This window comes from Phaseolus vulgaris, chromosome 2, assembly GCF_000499845.2.
Source record: "Phaseolus vulgaris cultivar G19833 chromosome 2, P. vulgaris v2.0, whole genome shotgun sequence".
In the NCBI taxonomy this organism is placed as follows: domain Eukaryota; kingdom Viridiplantae; phylum Streptophyta; class Magnoliopsida; order Fabales; family Fabaceae; genus Phaseolus; species Phaseolus vulgaris.
This window is the reverse complement of record NC_023758.2, coordinates 45709209-45730018: the sequence shown is the minus strand read 5'-3', so window position 1 is coordinate 45730018 and position 20810 is coordinate 45709209. Positions and strand designations below refer to the sequence as shown.

Genomic DNA, 20810 nt, shown 5'->3' with positions numbered 1-20810 from the left:
GGATCCCTCCAAATCTATCTTAGTTTCCTTTATTTGAATTATATGACTCGGCCTCCAAGCTATCGGGTCCAAGATCGGATCATGCCCATAACCTTACAATATGTATTTTCATTTTGGATGCAAATGATCAACATATAAAATATTACATTAAATTTAGAAAAGAATCCATATAAAAAGTGCTTATTTTTTACATTATTTAATAATTATTTTATATCGAATTAGTATTTAAATTTAATGTAATATAGTGTCTCACGTTTTATAGCATTTTTTAAATATTAATAAAATAAACATGATTTATATTTCTTCAATGAATACTTAGAGAAGAAAAATAGTAATTTTAAATGATAAAAGAATAAAATTACAAAAAGTTAGACTAAACTTCACTCTATTTATAAAAACTCAAAACATTGATTTTGAATTCTACAAAATATTTATAGAAGTCAAAATGAAAAAAAAAATTCACTTGTTAAAAATACACTTAATCATATAAGTCTTTAAAATTAAAAAAAAAATAAAAAAAATGCAAATGACCCCAAATATTTGAGCAGAGATATTAAGGAGACATGAAGTGGAAGTGAGAGCGAGGAGGAGTAGGAGAGCCACCAACAAGAACTGCTCGTTAGTAAGTTTCGGATTCCGAACCTCTTTTCTCTCTTTTCATTTCAGTTTCAGAATCTCTTTTCTCAAGATTCCAGTGCTTCACTTTTCAAACATAGAAGATTCCCTTTGTCAGATTCTTATAAACATTCAACGCTGTTCCAATGTTTTTCATCCATGTTTCTACCAGTTTTCCCCACACTTTAATTGCCCCACTCCACTATGGAAATTTTTAATTTGAGATCATAAGATAATTATCTGGTGTTGACTCTAATCTCCATTTTATTTTCGTTCAAATTTGAGATCGTTAGGTTTAGAAAAAATTAGTTGAGTTGGGTCTTCAGCATTTGTAACTCTTTTGACACTGTAATTCACAAATAAGGTTCACTTTTCTACTGCGTAGCACCCTCAAAATGGAGGTTAATATGTCCAGTTACTTACTTGCAATGTGTACATATTTTAGTATATGGAAAGAATGTTGCTTGGTAATGGTGGGACACATTGCTACACCTGTTTGATGGTGGTGAGTTTAACTGTTTGTTGCACAGTTAACTCACTTTCACAGGGAAAGGCGAGAATTGGTGGATTGGTGTTAAACTCTGTTTCTAACAAGGACAGAAATAGACACTGATCTGTCTTTTGTTGACTTTCAGAGACCAATTACTTAGATGGAAGAAGAGAACAAAATAACAAAAGGAAAATATGCTGCTGATATTTCCTCCATAAAAGAAGCACATGCCCGAATCAAATCATTGGTTCATAAAACTCCGGTTCTGTCCTCCACCTCGCTGAATGTTATGTCAGGAAGGCAGCTCTACTTTAAGTGTGAAAGTTTACAAAAGGGGTGAGAAATGGATATGTTATGAATTGCACAAAATTTAGGATGCTATTTTTCATCTCTTTTACATTTGGAAAAGATGATGACATGCTTCCTGTTGTATTGTATGGCCATCAGGGGAGCTTTTAAATTTAGAGGTGCCTGCAATGCTGTGTTCTCTCTCAATGATGAAGATGCTTCTAAAGGGGTTGTGACACACAGCAGGTTTGATAGTAAATCTAGATGTTCTTTTTTCTGTTTCTAATCAGATTCTGTTAAGCTCTTCTGACCGTGTTCTACAAAATCAGTGGAAACCATGCTGCAGCATTGGCTTTGGCTGCTAAACTACGGGGGATCCCTTCATATATTGTTATTCCAAAAAATGCCCCAACTTGCAAAATTGAGAATGTAAAGCGGTATGGTGGTCAGATTGTCTGGTCTGAGGCCTCTGTTCAATCCAGAGAAGAAGTTGCAAACAAAGTGTGGCAAGAAACTGGTGCTATCTTTATACATCCGTACAATGATGGACGCATATTAAGGTACAAGTACAATGTTGACTATTGTATAATTTGTTTCTGTCTAGATGCCCTGTCATTCAACTCCTTTGGGGGATAAACTGAGGGTGTGCCCATTCTTTTCATAGCAATTTTCAAGTTAGACCATGTAGTGTATATAAGGTAGCATTTGGCCAATCTTTTTCCAGTTTCTTAAAAGTAGAAGCTCCTCCAATTGGCATCTTTTCAATTATCGCTTCTCTAAAATCTTGTTTGAACTAACTTATTCTTTTTAAAGAAAATGCAATCAAGTGCTGCTTTAAGCTTTATTTATTTCTACAAGCCTAGCTATAATTCATTGACACTTGAGCATTTCTTCTGATACTCTTTTGTCATTATTTTTATTTCTCACCTCACTTCTGAAGGATTGCTAAGCTGTAAGATAAATCTATGATATTATGTCACTGTCTGTTTTATTCAACATAAGAAACTTGACATATGGCTTAGGCTCATGCTATAGGAATGTGTTACTTGCACACAATTGCACTTTAAACATGCTGCATTGTTCTTGCAGTGGCCAGGGTACCATATCCTTGGAGATTCTGGAGCAAGTCCCACATATAGATACGCTAGTGGTACCCATAAGTGGTTTGTTTGTTCACTTTTTGTAGTCAAGCTTCGACCAAATGTTGTAAAATTTGCATTAATTTCAACATCTGCTTCTTGTTTTTTCAATGAATGAAAATGAAGGTGGTGGTTTGATATCTGGAATAGCATTGGCTGCCAAGTCCATCAACCCAGCTATTCGTATTTTTGCTGCTGAACCTAAAGGGGCTAATGATGCTGCACTATCTAAAGCAGCTGGGAGGATAATTAGATTGCCTGAGACAGATACTATAGCTGATGGTCTTCGAGCATTTCTTGGAGATTTCACGTGGTAAAAGATCTTTAGTAATTAAGATAGTAAACTGAAAACAATTTTTTAGCTCCTTTTTTGTTCTCTCTGTCATAAATTTTCTTCAATTTACTATTATTTTACAGAGCGATTTGCTTTTAACATTCCTCTTCTCATTTTGATTTTTATTCTTCTCTTGATTTGTCATCTTTGCTAATGCACCATGTCATGATGGAACAGGCCTGTAGTACGAGATCTTGTTGAGGACATTATAACTGTTGAAGACAGTGAAATAATAAAAGCTATGAAACTGTGTTTTGAAATTCTTAAGGTTGTTGTAGAACCAAGTGGAGCAATTGGCCTTGCTGCTGTTCTATCCGACACCTTCCAGAAGAATCCTTCTTGGAAGGAATGCAACCATATAGGAATAGTAGTTTCAGGAGGCAATGTTGATCTGGCTGTGCTTTGGGATTCTTTGAAGAAGGGAAAATGACCTCCACTTTGCTTGTGTGGACCTTCATTGTTCTAAATATGAGTGTAAAAAAACGATTTTGGTTTTTTAGTAAGTGGATTTACACCTAGTTCAACTTATATTATATCTAATTGATGTGGAATATTCAAGAAGTTTTTGTGGATAAGTCTTTTCCATTGATTCAGGTTAACTTCTTGGGATTGAAATTCTTATTTTGTCAATAATGATTTAAAGAGATGTTCTTTGGAAGGTACATTCAATTGAATTTTACATAAAAAATAATTTGGATTTTAAAAGATTTTGTGAAAAGGTAATGATTTTATTTTATTTTAAAAGTCTTTTACAGTTAGAAGTTTGTATTTTGATTTGAAAGGATTTATAAATATGAAATTGCAAGATGTGAAAGGATTTTATGATATTACAAGAATTTAAGAGATTTAATGTATTTTAAAAAAAATCATAATTACTTTTAATCTCTATTTTCTTTTTGAAGAAATGCATTTTTACTTAATATTTTATTCTACAAAATTACATGAATCAAAATGTATATTAGAGTAAACTATCAAAGATACAAGCATTTGATATTAGACCATTAAGTTATTATTAAAAAAAATAAATAGTTTTATTATTTTTTATACACTTTCTTAAGTAGATAAAATGTTAAAGTTTGAATAAAAATAAACAAAAGATGCGTGGAAGGAGGGTACAATTTTAAATATCATTTTCTACCTTTATATATCTTTTTGTGAATGAAAAATTTAAGGATTCCTTTTATATACATTTATATATCTTTATGCATAAGCATTCCTACAAGAAAAAATTAACAAAAAAAATTGTAAAATTCTCTTATAAAGTTTGTTTATTTTTTTAATTTATATTTAAGTTACTCTTAACTCATGGAAAGTTCGTCTCATTGTTTTCATTTTTTTTTCTCCTAAAAGATTTTATGGAAAAAGTCATTTAAATAGACTCTTAAATTACTTTAACATAAATGTCTAATAAGAATTTCCTAATACCCTAATATACTTTAACATTCTAATTCTTTCTTCCTTTGTTTAATAATAAAAAAAATCATTTGATAGATGTATTGATAATTTTTTACTATTGAAATAAAAAATAAAAATAATTGAATGACATTTCTTTATTAATTTTTTCTTCTTTGTTTATTTTTTTTTTGCATAAATAAAATTCTAAACCATGTTGCTATGTAAGTGATGAATGGAAACAGTATAGTTCGAAAATAGTCAATTTAGTACATATTATTTTGTTAAATCAAACTATTGAATGCTTATGCAAGTTAAAAGGGATTTTATGAAATTAAAAAATACAAAAATAAATTAAAATGAAATATCAAGTAAGAAATTTTCAATTAATTAAATTCTGTTACAGATAGTAAAAAAAGGGATATGAATTGATTTCATCAATTGATTGTAGGATTTTTTTTATATTATTAGAATTTGTGTTTTCTTTTTTGAGGTTAACAAAGAATTGAAACATATATAGATAGATGAAAGAAGAAAGAAATGAAGGTGAAAAGATAAAAAAAAAAACTTGTGGCAGAAGAAAAGATTGCAACAGATTCATCCACTAATTTCTCCCTCAAGTTCCTAATTTTTGAGATGCTATCTTAGTCTTCTAAAAGTTGCTCCTCTCGTTTTGCAAAATACAAGGATCTTTGTTTCTTTGTTCGTTATTTTCTCTGCATACTATACTCATTCACTCTATTGCTCTCATTTTCCAATCTCCATTGCTCCCATCACTTTCCTTTCATTCACATTTCACAGGGCGCTTCTTTCTCATTGCTGGCAAAATGGTATCATTCTTTCTGCCTTTTTTCTCTATTTTCCACACTTTTTTACCATGTTTTGTTCATAATCTTGATCTTGAAGACAAATACCCTTTTCTCACTTTTGGATGCACCATCTTAAAACAACAACGCTTTATATTAGCATTGTATTAAATTCAAGTTTTTGTGGAATTCTGATGAGATTCTAAGAAGCTGTTAGTTATAGTTTTTACGTTCAAAAGCTAGATTTTTTGCTTCTTTGTTAAAATGATGTGTTACATACCCTATAACTGTTACCAAAAGATGATAGAAAGTCATTTTTTCCCACCTTGCTTTTCATCTATGAAAGTTACAGAGTTGCTGCATGGCTTTTCAAAATTCACTTTTCTTTTCCCATCTGAGGATGGAGAATGAATAACAATCCTTGAATATTAAATTGGGGACATGAAATTTTGGGTAGGCAAATGCAGCGTCCGGAATGGCTGTGCATGATGATTGCAAACTGAAGTTTCAAGAGCTTAAATCAAAGAGGAGTTACAGGTTTATTGTGTTCAAAATTGAAGAACAGCAAGTGGTGGTTGAGAAATTAGGGGACCCCTCGTCAAGTTACGAGGACTTTATGGCCAGTTTTCCAGCTAATGAATGTCGTTATGCTGTCTATGATTTTAACTTCACAACTAATGAGAACTGCCAAAAAAGCAAGATCTTCTTCGTTGCATGGTACTCAATCTATACACAATTGCCTTTCTTTTTTCATAGTTATGTTCTGTATATTATTTTTTTTATCGGTAAAGAATAAATAAAATGAGACACTTTAGAGTGTTTCAATCCTTATATAAACATTTCAGGATGTCTCAATCCTTATACAAATATTTCAGGATGTCTCAACCCTTATACAAACATTTCAGAGGGTCTCAACCCTTATATAGACATTTTAGAAATGTGTTAATCCTTATACACAAAGTGAATAAAACAAACATGTTCAATACCTGATTAATTAGGCTCTACATACCTCCAAACCAAATTTCAAGAATTAATGGTGAACCACACCAAAAAAAATAACCCCTGCTATTCTGTCCGAGTTCATACAACCCGTCTTTAGTCTAAACAATACAAACCCTATTACAACTAAAGAAGTTACACGTAAGTACGATTACAAATCACAATACAAATATTAATATAAATCAAAATCCTTCACCCACAACCAAACCCACAACACCATGCCAATCTGCCTGTTTGCAAGTCTGATATCTTTAGAACCTGTTCAAACCACCACAAGAGATAAAACAACTGAACTTGCCTTCAAAACATCATAATAAACCAACACCAAATCCCTTTGGTATGTATATTATTGCAAACTTAAAGGTGTTATGTTACATGCATGGTTCATTTCGTGTTATTTTACATGCAAATTAAGACAATTTGAATGACTATGCAGGTCACCAGATACCTCGAAGGTGAGGATGAAGATGGTGTATGCAAGTTCTAAGGATAGATTCAAGAGGGAATTGGATGGAATTCAAGTTGATATGCAAGCAACTGATCCAAGTGAGATGAGCTTGGACCTTGTTAAAGCACGAGCCATCTAATTGGCCTTCTTGATCATTGTTATATCTCTTCTATGTTATGGATTAATTCCCAACTATTTGGCAACTTTGGGAGCCATCTTTCTTTGCCTATTATAGCTTGGATTCAACAACAACGACAAATCCAAAATGACATGCATATATATGCATCATTCTTCCTTGTACCGATCCTTATCAGTTTTCTAGTGATCTTGGATTTTCTGGCTTGTTTGAACAGCCATGTGTAGTGGTGGGTTCAAGATCATTAGAATTCATTTACTATATATCTTATCTAGGTTAGTTATTCTCATACCAAGTTCCCACTCTGACCACTTGGTTTTTCACTTCATGAGGGTGGTTTTTGTGCAGCAGCTACTGAAGAATGATGACACTCATATGTGTCTACTGTTTCTTCATTTTTGTATTCTTGTTAACTATTATGTTTCTTCATTTCTTTGTATCTCTTGTGTCCAACTACTATATATGCTTATGGCATACTACTACACAGATAATGATGATATACAACTTTTAATTTCCTACTGTATATCATCTTCTCACATGTGTCAGATCACAAAATTAGTTTTCTTTATCACTATTGAATGCTGAAAGATCATAATTAACAGTAATCATATATCATGAAAACGATAAAAATTATAGAGTAATAAATGTGTTAAGTTTATAACATTGAGCCAATGAACTATATGTTATGTGCACGACTTGACTTGATATTGTTATAGGCATATATAATCAAATTGTGCTACGAAACTGTTATCAATTATATCATTACCTGATGTTGAGGTTGCACCAAAGTCTCTCCCACACACAATGAGACTCTATAAAGATTTTTTTTTATAAAAAATAACCCTTAATTGTTAAAACATACCACATTGTGAAATTGTAATTGAACACTCATCTTGAAATTATATTGATATAGCATAAATATAATTAGAATCAACATGCAAATAATATTTGGACCCTCTTAAATCTCTTTATGTCAAATTAAAATGTTAACTTGTGATATAATGAGAATAGATAAAGGTAGTTATCATAAATAGCCAAAATAATTGAATATTCAACTTTTATAAATTTTGTGGACCTATGTATGCATTACTTGTCAAGCTGAAAACTGAGAATAAATTTAGATAATGTTTGATCTTTTGAATATCACCTAATTCAATATGATTGACTTAACTTACATGTTCATAAGAAAATTATTTAAAATATTTTTAATATATCAAACTTAGTTATAAATATGTTAATTATGTTAGTGATCGTATTCTTAGTATAAAAATAACAAATGTTGACCATAATAAATAAATATTTTATTATTTGCCTAAAAATATTATAGATGTTATTAACTAATTTATATTAAGTCACAATTCAATCATAGCATATAGATTAGTACTCTTAAACCTAAAAGTATATTATTAGATTTTAGTAAGTTAAAGTTTTATTTTAAAAAAATAATACTAATCTTGTTGTATATTATTTCAAAGGTCTAGGTTACTTGTTTCATAGTTTGTTATTAAAAAAATATAATGTTTTATATTATTATGTAATACGGGTATTATATATACATATATTTTGATTATATTTATATAATATAACATAAAAAAATACTTATATAAAAGTTTATTTGTGAAGGTACTTAAGAAATATAAATATAGTTTTTAATAATTTCATAAATTATTTTTTTTAATGTACATCAACATTTTTAACAAATAAAAAAGTTAAATAAGTATATAATTCTAATATAATATAATAAATTTCATATAATAATAATTACAGCAATTATTGTTTATATTTCCTCAAATAATTCGGTTGGTTAGATATAAAAAACTTTATGAAGAACCTAAAATTTAACTTCTTAATTCAATGGTCTAACTTACTCTCTGCAGTCAAAATCATAGAATATCTCGAAAAAACGATATCTATTTTCAGCCTTCATAAAATAAACATAGAAAAGATAATTTTAATTTTTGTTATTATTTTCTTATTGAGGTTGTATATATAATATGTTTGCATAACAAATTAGAAAGTTAAAATTTAAATATTTTAAACGTTTTATAATTAAATATTTTCAAATTGGATAGTAAAAGGAAAATAAATATATGATAAGATATTTGATAATTAGAATATAAATTCAAAATAAATTGTCATATAAAAGACTTATAATATAGGTGGAATTTTTAATAATATTTAGGACAAACTGCCTAAAACAAGTATTTTAAAATTATAAGGATTAAAAAATTATTTTGAAATATAAAGAAACAAAGACTAAAAATATATTTGATATAATAAATTATTTATTTAATTTTATAATATTTTCTTAAAGAATTTACTGACAGTAATTTTTATAAAAAATTAAATTGTTAAGTTACATTATTATAAGTATAAAAATTACTTAATAATAATATTATTTTGAAAATAATTTAAAATATTTAATATAAACATTGCACCTTTCCCTGTTCTAGCTTCTAGGGTTTAGAGATCAAAACACACTCACCCCCTTCTCTTGCGCACGCCTCTCTCTCTTTTTCTGCATCGCATGGAGGAACCTCCAACTTCAGTTCCGGCGACAGCTTCATGCTGGAGCAACGTGGTGAAGAAGCAGCCACCTCCACCGCCGCAGCACAACGTTCCAGTTGTGGTGGAAACCACCGAATCCTCCAATGCCATCTCCGTCGCCGTCGTGGACGCCAACGCAGTCATCGAATCCGGCGAAAAGCTCCATGGCCTCGCCGACAAGTTCATATCCATCCCTGAAGTCATGGACGAAATCCGTGACCCCGTTTCCCGCCACAAACTTTCTTTCCTCCCCTTCTCCATTCAAACCATGGAACCCTCCCCCGAATCCATCAATAAAGGTATTCTCAATTCTACCTAACCCTAAACTACAAATCTTCTTGTTAATTACCATACTATTTCATGTTTCTGTTTTGTTGCTTCAAATTATGTTTTAGAAATTTGGAATTCTAATATAAATATTATTTTTTGTAGTTGTCAACTTTGCTAGAGCTACTGGTGACCTACAAACTCTCTCTGATGTTGATATCAAGCTCATAGCTCTGTCTTACACGTTGGAGGGTCAGATTCATGGGACCAAACATCTCAGGGATGCCCCTCCTCCTGGGCAAACGGTGAATGTGAAGAGGTTGCCTGAGAAGGACATGCCGGGGTGGGGTTCTAATGTGCCTAATTTGCAAGAGTGGGAGGCGTTGGAACAGGCGGAAGACTCTATGAATTCCAATTCGAGAATCCTTCCTTTGCAGGATCTGAACTTGAACATTGTTTCCCCTGATGATCACTCTGTGGATGGTTCTGTGGAGAGGACGAGTGAAGCTGGTATGGGGATTCAGGAGGGCCGTGAGGATGGTTTTACGAAGCCTACGAGACACATGCCTAAGAAAAAGGAGATACACATTGAGGGGAAAACAATGGTGGCTGATGGAATTGATGCGTCGCAGGGCCAGTTTGATGACAATGCTGGTGATTGGATGCCGGCTGTCAGTCGGAGTACTCATAGGAGATTTTTGAGAAGAAAAGCTAGACGTGAGTATTATGAGTCGATAACCAGTACTCAAGATGAGCAAGATTTGGAAGGAAAGGATGATAATGTTGGTGAGGAGGCTAGTGAGTTAAATCATCAAGTTCATGAAAGCGATGCGGGACATGTTGAAAATGCTGTGTCTGAGGATAATCAGGTGGTTAAAGAGAACAAAGACAATGAAAGTATATATGAGATTCTTCAGCAAATGAGACTGGAAGAAGGTTCTCTTGAAGTTCTTGACGAGGAAAATAAACCAAGTTTATCTCCCGAAGAACTCCAGTCAGACAATACGGGATTGGTGGAAACAGTACCTGATGGCAATGCAAATGTGGTCACTAAACCATGTGACAGTGAGATAGATACAGTTGATAGCCAATCAAATCACTTGGAAATTGCAAGCCAGACCAGTGAAGCTGCTGACATTTCATATGCTGATGATGATGGTAGTGAGCAAAGTTGGATGGTTAGATCTTTGTCTGAATCAAGTGTAGCATGTGTAACAGGTGACTTTGCAATGCAAAATGTTATTCTACAAATGGGTTTGCGCTTATTGGCACCTGGAGGAACACAGATACATCAGCTGCACAGGTAATTTTCAGTAGCTTCTAAAATATTTACTATGTTATACGGATTATCTATGTTTGCTATGCGAAAGAAAATTTTGAATGCATATTCCACCTAGATGTTTTATTCAACATTTTGTTACATTATAATTATATAGTGACATGTGTTTATTGTTTCTAATCTATATATTTTCATTCAAGACTGAAGGCAGCATGATAGCAAAATTGTAATGTGTTCTTATCTTTAAATCATTTCCATTCCAGATGGATTCTCAAGTGCCATGCCTGTTACACTGTGACTGCTGAGATTGGGAGGATTTTCTGTCCAAAGTGTGGAAATGGTGGCACACTAAGGAAGGTAGCTGTCACAGTTAATGAAAATGGAATAGTAGTTGCAGCACGCCGACCTCGAGTTACATTACGTGGCACAAAGGTGAGTAGTGTGTGTATTTGCTATATAGAAGATATGGAGCACAATAGATATTTGCCATATTGGTCAATTTTCATGTCTTTCAGTTTGCTAGTCTTTTTCAATAGAAAAGGTGTGCTGTGGCTGACATTTTGTGCACTAGTTTAGAGTTATTTGTTTTTTCCAATGTTGAAACCTTGATTAGATAACTTGATTCATCGGCTACTTTAGTAATAAATAATAGGTATGGAATAAAAATATGATGCATACGATACCTTTCCTGTTAATTTGTAAGACTTAATAGGAATTTTTATTCCACTTATTCTGATTGATAGATGTTGATTTTAATTTGTAGAACAATGTTTGTCAAGAATCATTACCGGCAATGCCATTCACAAGATGATATGTTTAGAATCCTTGATACGGACATTTATTCCTTTATAACTTTTACATGACTTGATGTGCAGTTTTCATTGCCTTTACCCCATGGTGGAAGGGATGCAGTTACAAAGAACCTCATTCTCCGTGAAGACCAACTTCCTCATAGGGTACTTTATCCTAAAACGAAGAAGAAAACTAGCAGACAGGTTGTGTGTATTTCTGTATTTAACTACTGATATAACTAAAGTGATTAATGTCCCATGGGAATGTCGTGTTCTTTCATTTTTGTCCCCCAGTCAAATTAATTTCATACTAACATGAACTTACTTAATTACCCTTTGTAGGATGATGACTTCTTTACACCAGACAGTGTCTTCGGCCACCACACAGATAAGAAAGCTCCTTTCCAGCCTCCTATAAGGAAAGCAATGGCAGTTTTTGGTGGAAGGAGAAATCCAAATGACAATCACTACACTCGCTCCAAGCATAAGTAGTGGATCTCACCAATTTTTGACTGATTTTTATCCCCTAAGTTTTGTTTTTATTGCTCGAATTTGAAAGTTAGTTGAAAAATTGCTGTGTTATGAAAAACATTATTATAAAGTGTGTCTCATTATCTCTACATATTTATAGCTGTCTATGATCTAGTTTAGGTGACACTACATGAAAGGGCGGAAGAATTAATTTCATGACAATGGATGATGGAAGAGTGAAATAATTAATTTCATGAGAATGGATTTCAGTTTGCAACATTTGGGGTACAAAAACAATTTTTGGTTTTCATTTGTGAATGCACTATGAATTTTCATCTGTTTATCGAAATAAGTGCATTCTCATTAAGATCTATTATTATTTTAAATACAAAAAATGAGTTGCGTGTAATTTGTCAAGCATGATAGATATCGCACTGTATAAATCTGTTTTCTTCAATTTTTAATATCCATGCCAGTTTTTATATAGCGCAACAGTGTGATATTTTAATTTTTTTAATTTTTAGAATGATGTCATTTTATGTTAAAATGGTTTTAATAAACAAAAGTACTGATTTTAGATATTGAAAAAATGAAAATTTATAAAAAGTTCCAATAGAATTGAAATTAGAATGTATCCCCGTTTATATTAAAAAAAAAGTGTACCCGTTTTATAAAATTAATAACAGTAATTTTGTATTTAAGAAATAGATAAATGAAGAAAATTTCCACTAAATCAATATTGTTTCTCTTTTCGAAATTAATATAACGAAGAAAAACAACTTTTTTTCGAAACAGACCATGAAGCGTACATGTCTCTGGTACACATTCATAGTGGTCTCAACCATAGAGTCAGTAAAATTAATATTTGGACGCCAATAATTTCCTTAATTTAGGGTGTACCCCACTGGTCCTTTTCAGAGAAACAGACGTACGATGGATCTAGACATGAAGTCTGTCTCTAACACAATCCTTGACTCAACCGCAATATCTTGATCCGGAAACAGTCTTCAAGCATCTCCAACAACCAATATTATATTATAGACATTAAGATTTAAAGTTCCACAGAACGATGTGTCTGTCTCTAACACAATCCTTGACTCAACCGCAAGATCTTGATCCGGAAATGCCATGCAGTTCAGTCTTCAACCATCTCTAACAACCAATATTCATTCTAAAAGCATTGATATTACTTTATTGAAAATATATTTAGGTAAAATAAAATTATAATCCTTTTAGATATAAAAGTACTAGAAAGGTCATTAATGTTAATACAAATTAAATTTTACATTAACAGAAACCATACCTTTGGTTAATGGCTTAATGTAATGCTGCTTTTATTACAAAGTGTGATACTAAAACAAATGCTCCACTGCTAGTGGAAATAATTTACACGGGGATGAACAAATAAAACTTCGCCAAGTGCACAAAGATTCCAACAGCCGCAAAGGGACGTTTGAAGCATCCAAAAATCTTAATGACGCGTTTGCTTTGAGAAACATGTTGGATCGTGGATCACATCAATCATGCATTGTCCACTGCCCATACAACTGTCTTTTTCTTGTGTTGACATGAACATGTTGATAGAATGGTAGACACTTTGTGCTTAGTTATGGTCCCAAGAAGAAGAATCACAAAAGCCTCAACATAAAAAGAAAAGGAGAAGTAAAGACAGTTGGCCAACACATTTTTTTCCCATTCATTCATCAATTTCTACTTGTCAACCACCGCTATACAAGGTTACCTTACGATGCATTAACCCTTGCACATTCCCTTTTTTCTGAACAATCATTTACAGGTGAGAAATAAAAGTAAATGGATAGTGGAAAGTTAGAAATGCATTATGGTTATAGGTCTGCTTCAGTAGCAGTGTGTGTTGTGTGGTTAGTTGAATATTATTGACTCAATTATGATGAAAGGGCTAGCTCAGCCCAAGCCAGAGATGATGCCTTTAGCTCCACATTTATTGATGTGTCTATTCTGCTCTCCAACATAATGCATAATTCACGCATTGATGGACGGACAGAGGGATCGGGACTGATGCAAAGAATTATCACCTCACATATTGCTTTAAGGTCTTCATATCTAAAATGCTTCAACTCAGGAGCCACCACATATGACATTACTTCTGGCATTTCAAGATAGTCCCTGGCCTGCAAGACATGAGTTTAACATTGAAGACTTGATTCTTTGAGTGATGCCATAGAAAAATTAATCAAATTTTTGGGAAGTTTCTTACCCAATCCACCAAGTACCCTTTGTCCTTGCAGTATGGTGGTCTTCCACTGATTATCTCCAGTAGAAGTACACCAAAAGCATATATGTTTCCTTTGGGGTCAAGATGGCGTGCTTCAAGGGAGTTTGGCAGAAGACAAACAGCACCTTGGCTGCTAACTGAACCAGAATTCTTTTCTGATCTTTCAAGAACGGTCTTCCAACTTTCAAAATCCACCAGCTGAAAATTAAGGTTCATTGCAATGAGAAAAATAACATACATGCTACAGCACATAAGATATAGGTGCATGCTAACAGACTCTCGTCCTTATTGTTCAGTGCAGTAAGACATTGGGCACAATCATAATAGGTTGTTGGAAAACTTTAAGTAGATGCATGCACACCTTAGGGGAAAAATCTTCTGTAATGTAAACAGCATTGGAATTCAATTCTGAGATGGTGAATGGTGGCTCAATTTCAGTGTGCAAATACTTGAGTCCACGTGCGATTCCAATGATAATTTTCATACGCCGTGTCCAAGATAACTGGCACCCTTCTCCATCTGCAATTATGATTTCATTCATGTTTTAAGGAACTGAAACAAAAAGACATGTACACGAGCTAGTACCGTGACTTACAACAATGTAGGTGCTCATAAAGTGTTCCGTTTGATGCATATTCAAAGACCAGCATCCTTGTAAATGGACTGCTCTCTCTACAATATCCTAGCAGTTTTCCTGCGTTATCATGATTTAACCTTGCCAAGTCTGCCACCTGAATTGTATTAATACAATAGCAGAAAAATTTAAAGACTGGTTTCATTATTTGTCTCTCAATTCTTGCACACTGTAAGCATGAGTGTTCCATTCCATTTACCTCTCTTTGAAAATAGAGCTCAAGGTATCCTGTCCAATTCTCCTCCTTGATGCAGAGGGAAATTACAGCAATCTCAGGTCCACCTTTCATTATACCTTTGTACACCAGACTATCTGGTGAGGACCCAATTATGTTGCTGAAGTCTTCACAGGCCACTTCAAGATCCTGTCTGCTATACCTCATCACATCCTTCAACATCTCCGAGTCTGCCCATTGATAGAGTTAAATGTTCAAAACATCTATACAAAAGTATCAGTAGTAAATACATAATAGAAAGCAAAGAAACCAAACCTATCTGTAATGCCAAATAATCTTTTCCACTTCCAGATTTTTTCCAAGGTATAATGATAGATGATTTGTTGTTACACCTTTGAATTGCAGTGAGAATACCAATAACAAAGAGAGAACCAACCATGGTTCCCGTCACTATTTCTAGAGCCAAAAGCCAAGAAGGTTTCGATGCTTCTTGATGCTTGGTTACATGTTTGGTAGCAGGTTCATGCCTCGGGTTTACTACTGGACCACTTCGAGCTGGCGAAGCACCTGCTATTCAGTAATAGTTTCATTATTAGATGTAAAACAAAACAAAGAACAATTATAGGTAAAGCGTATATCATAGTAGAATGGATCAAATGCATATGTGATTCACAAAATTTTGTATTATCCGTTATTCCATTCTCAAAACATAGGCAAGGTGAAGCACCTGCTATTCCATAATACATACCACATTGCACCAAAGTCCTCTGCTTTATGTCTTCGATATGGAAACAATTTCCTTGAAAGCTTGATCTGCATGATCGAGTTTATCTTTTCTAAGAAAGGAGGTTTGACTAAAATGCCAACATAACAAGAAGATCAATAGAGTACCTCGGAAGATACTTCAAGCATTTGGGTATGCTGCCAACGAAAAAGTTATATGAAAAATCTGCTACTTTTAACTGAGATGGACGACAGAAGCCAGTTAAATTCACACCTGAGGCATACCTGAATAGGAATAATATGAGTCAGAATAAGGAAGGAGATCCAAATTTTAATGGTGTAACGTAACTTGGTGTTTTTATATTTAATGGGTAAGCTTGACAAATTAAGGAGATCCAAATTATCATATTGCATATCGTACATGCACTAATTATTTAAACATGAAAGATAATGGCAATGCAACTGGTAAATGACATTGGAAGAAAACAGTAAAACTTGAATCCTAGCATATATATGCAGACCAAAATGAAGTTATCTATAGATTAACTCATCTCAGCATGGCAATCTACCACAGATATAAAATCGTCCTAGTATTATTCCTAAACACCACATGAATGATGACAGCGTATTCATAAACAAACTACACTGATTTTTCAAAAATATTTACTCACATCCCATGCATATTTGAAGAAAAATTTGAACTGCTACCACAAGGAAGAGATCCTTGAAGCTTATTCCTATCCAGCCGAAGCTCTTGAAGGTATTTCAAATTTCCTAGCTCCGGAGGTATCCAACCAGTCAACCCATTAGACTGCAGGTTTCTGCAAAAAAACATGAAATTGAAAACACAAGTCCACAAAATAATTTAAGAGTCTAATTTTGGAACAGCATACTAAATTCCCTTTACATTTTCATAAGTTGAGTCAAATTTCCAATCTCCGGTGGAATTGGTCCAGATAACTGATTCATTCCCAAATCCAACACCTTAAGAGATTTCAACATGCCCAATTCTTTAGGTATTATTCCAATGAGATTGTTGCCATGCAAGATCCTGCAGCGACAAGAACCAAAAATCAGTCCCAACCATGATAGTGAAGTACTGTAAGTCATGGTAATAACACCGAATCACTGATTAAGTAAGTTTTAGAGAATGATGTAAGGATTGCAGAAAGAAGGAACATACAGTTCTTGTATGTAGGTGATTTTCCCAAATTCTTGAGCAAGAAACCCCCTCAACGAAGCCCCTGATATATTACTGCAGAAAAAGAATCCAGTCGTATTAGGAATGTGCTAGCTCAGTAATGTATGCAATTAATTAACCATCTCAGTCATGCTTCATGAAGTACGTCACATTGCAAGAGAGGACTAATAAGCCAAAGAAATGTACTAGATGTTATAATGGATCCATGGTATCTTACAGCTTTATGACATGATCTCGCAGTGCAGTGCAAGAAACACCGTTCCAGTCACAAGGATCTGAATCCAGAGAATTCCAATTGGACAAAGCCATATGTGGATCTTCATAAACAGCTTCTTTGAATGTTTTAAGTGCCAAAACTGAGAACAAAAAACAAATTCTACAACTCAAAAAATATTATAAAAGAAAAACAGAGCTAATGCTTCATTATTGTGAATGTATACCGTAGTTAGCGAAGACGAGAAGGCAAACCAATTAATTGATCTTAAAACTTCCAAGTTCACACAAGAACCAGAAATGGTAAATTTTGCTACGTGATCCAAACAGAAGTCAACACAATTAAAAACTCGAGATCTGAGAGAGAAAGTGAATACTCAGCCATAACTCTTACCTTCATTTGAAGGTACCCTGACAGAAGCCACAAAAGAGAGCATGGAAACCAAACCAAGCAACAGCAATGAAGTACATAACTTCATGTTCTTCTCCCAAAATTTTCTACACTATATTGCTTCTTCTTCTTCTTCTTCTTCTTCTTCTTCTTCTTCTTCTTCTTCTTCTTCTTCTTCCTAGTTAGTTAGTCACCGGCAAGGTGCTCTTCCCAACAAAAGTATAACTCGGCAAAAAAAAAATGATGGTATGAAACTGAATTTCCAAGAACTTGCAGAGATTTATACCGCAAAAAAAGGTACAAACTTGGACAAGTTGAGAGGTTCAGAAAATGCACACTAGTGATAGAATTTTAAATGGTAGATTTGAGAGGTGTGAGGAAGAGGGTGACACTGACAGTGGACTAGACTAAAGTCTGAAGACAACCCAGAAGAGGATGAAACTTGGATTCAAAGAGAGTTTATCCAAGTTTGGATTTTGATGGCAGTGAGTGAGAAGGATGAAAAAAGAAAGAGCCTTTTATTTTGAATTATGTTAAAAATGGCGGTTTGTGGATATTTTTAAAGTAAAAATGATTTTGTTTTTGTGCATTGTGTTCTTGGGACTTGGACTCTGCATCTCTCTTTCAAAATCAAAGTTATTGGCAGTGATTAGTGTTTGCCATAGGGAAGTCCTGATAGACATGTATATCTTCCATCTCGTCACACGAGAATTTGGTCTTCTCCCCTTTAATTTAACCATTCTTATTACTTCAATTTCTCGTTTTTTCAATTTATGTTTTTAATCCCTATGAATTTTTTTTTATTTAAACTTTATATCATCTAAATAATTAGAGTATATTTTTTATTGTTACAAGGTTAACTTTAAATCTAATTTAATTTTCATAAAATTGATTCAATAAGGTGAGGTTTGTATCAATTTATATATTACAAAAGACTCTAATATCTAGTTGATGTGAGATTTCCAACATTTATATATATATTTAAAATGATTGTTAATTTTTTTTTAAAATATATTATTTTTATTGTATACTGATATTTAATACGATGACATTTTTTAAGCATAAAAGTAAAATAAAAAACGATTATTCTACATCCAAATAGAAGGTTAAATAATTAGGAATGTTGAAGCAAAACAAATCATTTAGTAATTTTCTCAACAAAAAAAAAGACATATACAAATATGTATTTGAAGTAAATAATAAAAATGGCGTGAGTTTGCTGCTTTGTGGTCCAAGTTCTGGAGTAATCAGAATAGATATCACGATTTATCGTAATAAATAAATAAATAGACAAAAGGCCATGAATTGACTTTAGTCACAACATAAATTTACTCCCCTACCCCCTTTTTAAATCTCACATTCTCTAATTAATAAAAATAATCATTAATAAGTATAATATATGTGTTATTTCTGAAAAACAAACAGAAACAATAAAGAAAATTCTCTGTAAACATTCCTAACATAAAAACAAAAAATATAAAAACAGTTTTTATGGATTAAAATAAGTTTTAAATAAGTTATGTTTTTTTAAAAATTGTATGAAAATTTTAATGCATAACCTAATTCTTAATTTATAAAAAATCCTTTTTATTTGTATTTTTCTCACGAGTATTTATGGAGAAACTTGTTAAAAATGGGAGAAGAAAATGATAAATTTGAAATCACTTTTATTTTCCTCCACTGTCAATTACCAAAATTATAACATTTGAAAAATATGTCATGTTATAAATTCTTTCAATTTCTTTAACAAAAAAGTATTTCTTTTCCATTAACTAGTCAATGTCACGAGTGAACAACTATTGGGAAAAGTCAATATTAATAAAAAAACTTCATTAAGAATATTACTACTAATATGATTTAAATTGTAGGGTTGATGTTTAGTTAGGTGATATACGATAAGCAAAAGTGCTTTTTGAAAAAGCATCGAAATGCTTAAGAAATTCCACGTTCACAGTTGTTCTCCATCCAAATCCATTATTAAAGCTAATGTCACGCGTCAACTATAGGTTTAGTCTTCCATATTAATACATTTTTCTGCTTTCTAATTTCTGTTTTTATTAATAATATGCAAATCAACTAAAAATTAATAATTAAATTTTTTAACATAAATGTTAAAGATCTTACTAATCATTAAAGATAAAAACATTTCATTATATACAAGTACAAAATTCAACTTTCATAAACCAAATTTATAAAATTAAATTAGACTTAAAGTTCATTTAATAATAATAAATTTACTTGCTAAAAGATAAGTATTTTATTTACAAAAGAGCAAGTGGTTGGTCTTTCTATTTTAACATATACATAGAAAAGCAATGTTGATAACAATTAAAGGCAAAGCTTACTAAATAAGAAGAACATTTGATTTGATTTTGGCATTTTGTATTAATGGGTAATCGCAATATATTTTTTTGATGATGAGGGGGAAACAAAAGACAAAAGAAGATATTGTTTAAATTGAAGGGCCCTCATGAACAGTGGTTCCAAGCAAGATCCTCTTTAAAGAGGTTGAGTGTATTTAAAGAAAGGAACCTAATCATCTTCAACCTTCAAAACCCAGTTAAGCTTTTGCCAGAACACCAAATAAAACAACTCACTTCTCAAGCACAACAAATTGTTAAAAATATGTGGAACAAAATATGCATTCAATGCTGGATATGCAGTTTCTTGATAATAATAATAATGTTTTTTTATTTTGGTTTAGGTTTTGTGGAAGTTGCATCCACACACATCCATGTTGGAGGAGGCATTCCTTTCACCTGGCATGGAGAATCCCTCCATGTGGGTGTTTTTGATGAGTGCCCCCACATGGCTTTTCTTCCTTTTCTTCCAAACACTATCTCTTTCACAACAAACACAATTTCCTCAAGTACTTTACTTTCCCTCTTCTTTCTTACCTTTCTTCATTCATTTGGTTACCTTAGTCCCATCAATGCCTTCTTTACCATTTCTTTTCTATGCTTTTGTGCCATCTAAGAATTTTCCAACCTTCCTAGAAGTTCGCTATAGAATGCTTAGGGGATAATCCTGCTACATTTTTAAATGTTTTAGTTACTATTAGTATAAATTTTGTTGGAATCCCACCTCGACTAGAGATTAGAGTCTTTTATTGTATATAAATTTTAATCTTATGAGTCGGTTTTATAAGGTTGAGTTAAACTTAAAGTTCACTTCGTAACATGGTATCATAGTCACTTTGAGTCTATCCTAATAAGTA

The 20810-nt window shown here is 32.5% G+C and overlaps 4 protein-coding genes across 6 annotated transcripts; 3 read left to right on the top strand and 1 right to left on the bottom strand.

Moving 5' to 3' along the window:
• The first annotated feature begins 517 nt into the window (after positions 1–517).
• LOC137812624 (serine racemase) lies at positions 518–3441 on the top strand. Its single transcript, XM_068614745.1, has 7 exons — positions 518–622; positions 1251–1441; positions 1553–1639; positions 1723–1953; positions 2483–2556; positions 2659–2845; positions 3044–3441. Exons 2-7 carry the CDS (start codon positions 1266–1268, stop codon positions 3294–3296), a joined length of 1008 nt encoding a protein of 335 aa, XP_068470846.1. The 5' UTR covers positions 518–622; positions 1251–1265; the 3' UTR covers positions 3297–3441.
• A 1575-nt stretch (positions 3442–5016) lies between these two features.
• Positions 5017–7338, top strand: LOC137809815 (actin-depolymerizing factor 7-like). The gene is made up of 3 exons (XM_068610885.1): positions 5017–5088; positions 5522–5781; positions 6500–7338. Exons 1-3 carry the CDS (start codon positions 5086–5088, stop codon positions 6648–6650), a joined length of 414 nt encoding a protein of 137 aa, XP_068466986.1. The 5' UTR covers positions 5017–5085; the 3' UTR covers positions 6651–7338.
• A 1708-nt stretch (positions 7339–9046) lies between these two features.
• On the top strand, positions 9047–12151 carry LOC137812623 (RNA-binding NOB1-like protein). Its single transcript, XM_068614744.1, has 5 exons — positions 9047–9493; positions 9627–10764; positions 11004–11172; positions 11616–11735; positions 11874–12151. The coding sequence occupies exons 1-5, from the start codon at positions 9175–9177 to the stop codon at positions 12021–12023; spliced, it is 1896 nt and encodes a 631-aa protein (XP_068470845.1). The 5' UTR covers positions 9047–9174; the 3' UTR covers positions 12024–12151.
• Positions 12152–13247: 1096 nt separating this feature from the next.
• On the bottom strand, positions 13248–18295 carry LOC137812622 (probable LRR receptor-like serine/threonine-protein kinase At1g63430). Of its 3 annotated transcripts, XM_068614743.1 has the most exons (14): positions 17597–18245; positions 17430–17515; positions 17207–17345; positions 16972–17043; positions 16696–16839; positions 16460–16609; positions 15957–16073; positions 15814–15878; positions 15381–15632; positions 15090–15295; positions 14852–14987; positions 14618–14775; positions 14239–14454; positions 13248–14152 (listed from the first exon to the last, which is right to left on the bottom strand). In XM_068614743.1, the coding sequence occupies exons 3-14, from the start codon at positions 17296–17298 to the stop codon at positions 13907–13909; spliced, it is 1854 nt and encodes a 617-aa protein (XP_068470844.1). In that variant the 5' UTR covers positions 17299–17345; positions 17430–17515; positions 17597–18245; the 3' UTR covers positions 13248–13906. The 3 variants fall into 3 exon arrangements, with proteins under 3 accessions (XP_068470844.1, XP_068470843.1, XP_068470842.1); XM_068614742.1 differs by lacking the exon at positions 17430–17515 and having other exon boundaries at positions 17597–18295; XM_068614741.1 differs by lacking the exon at positions 17430–17515 and having other exon boundaries at positions 15381–15635; positions 17597–18219.
• Between the last annotated feature and the right edge of the window lie 2515 nt (positions 18296–20810).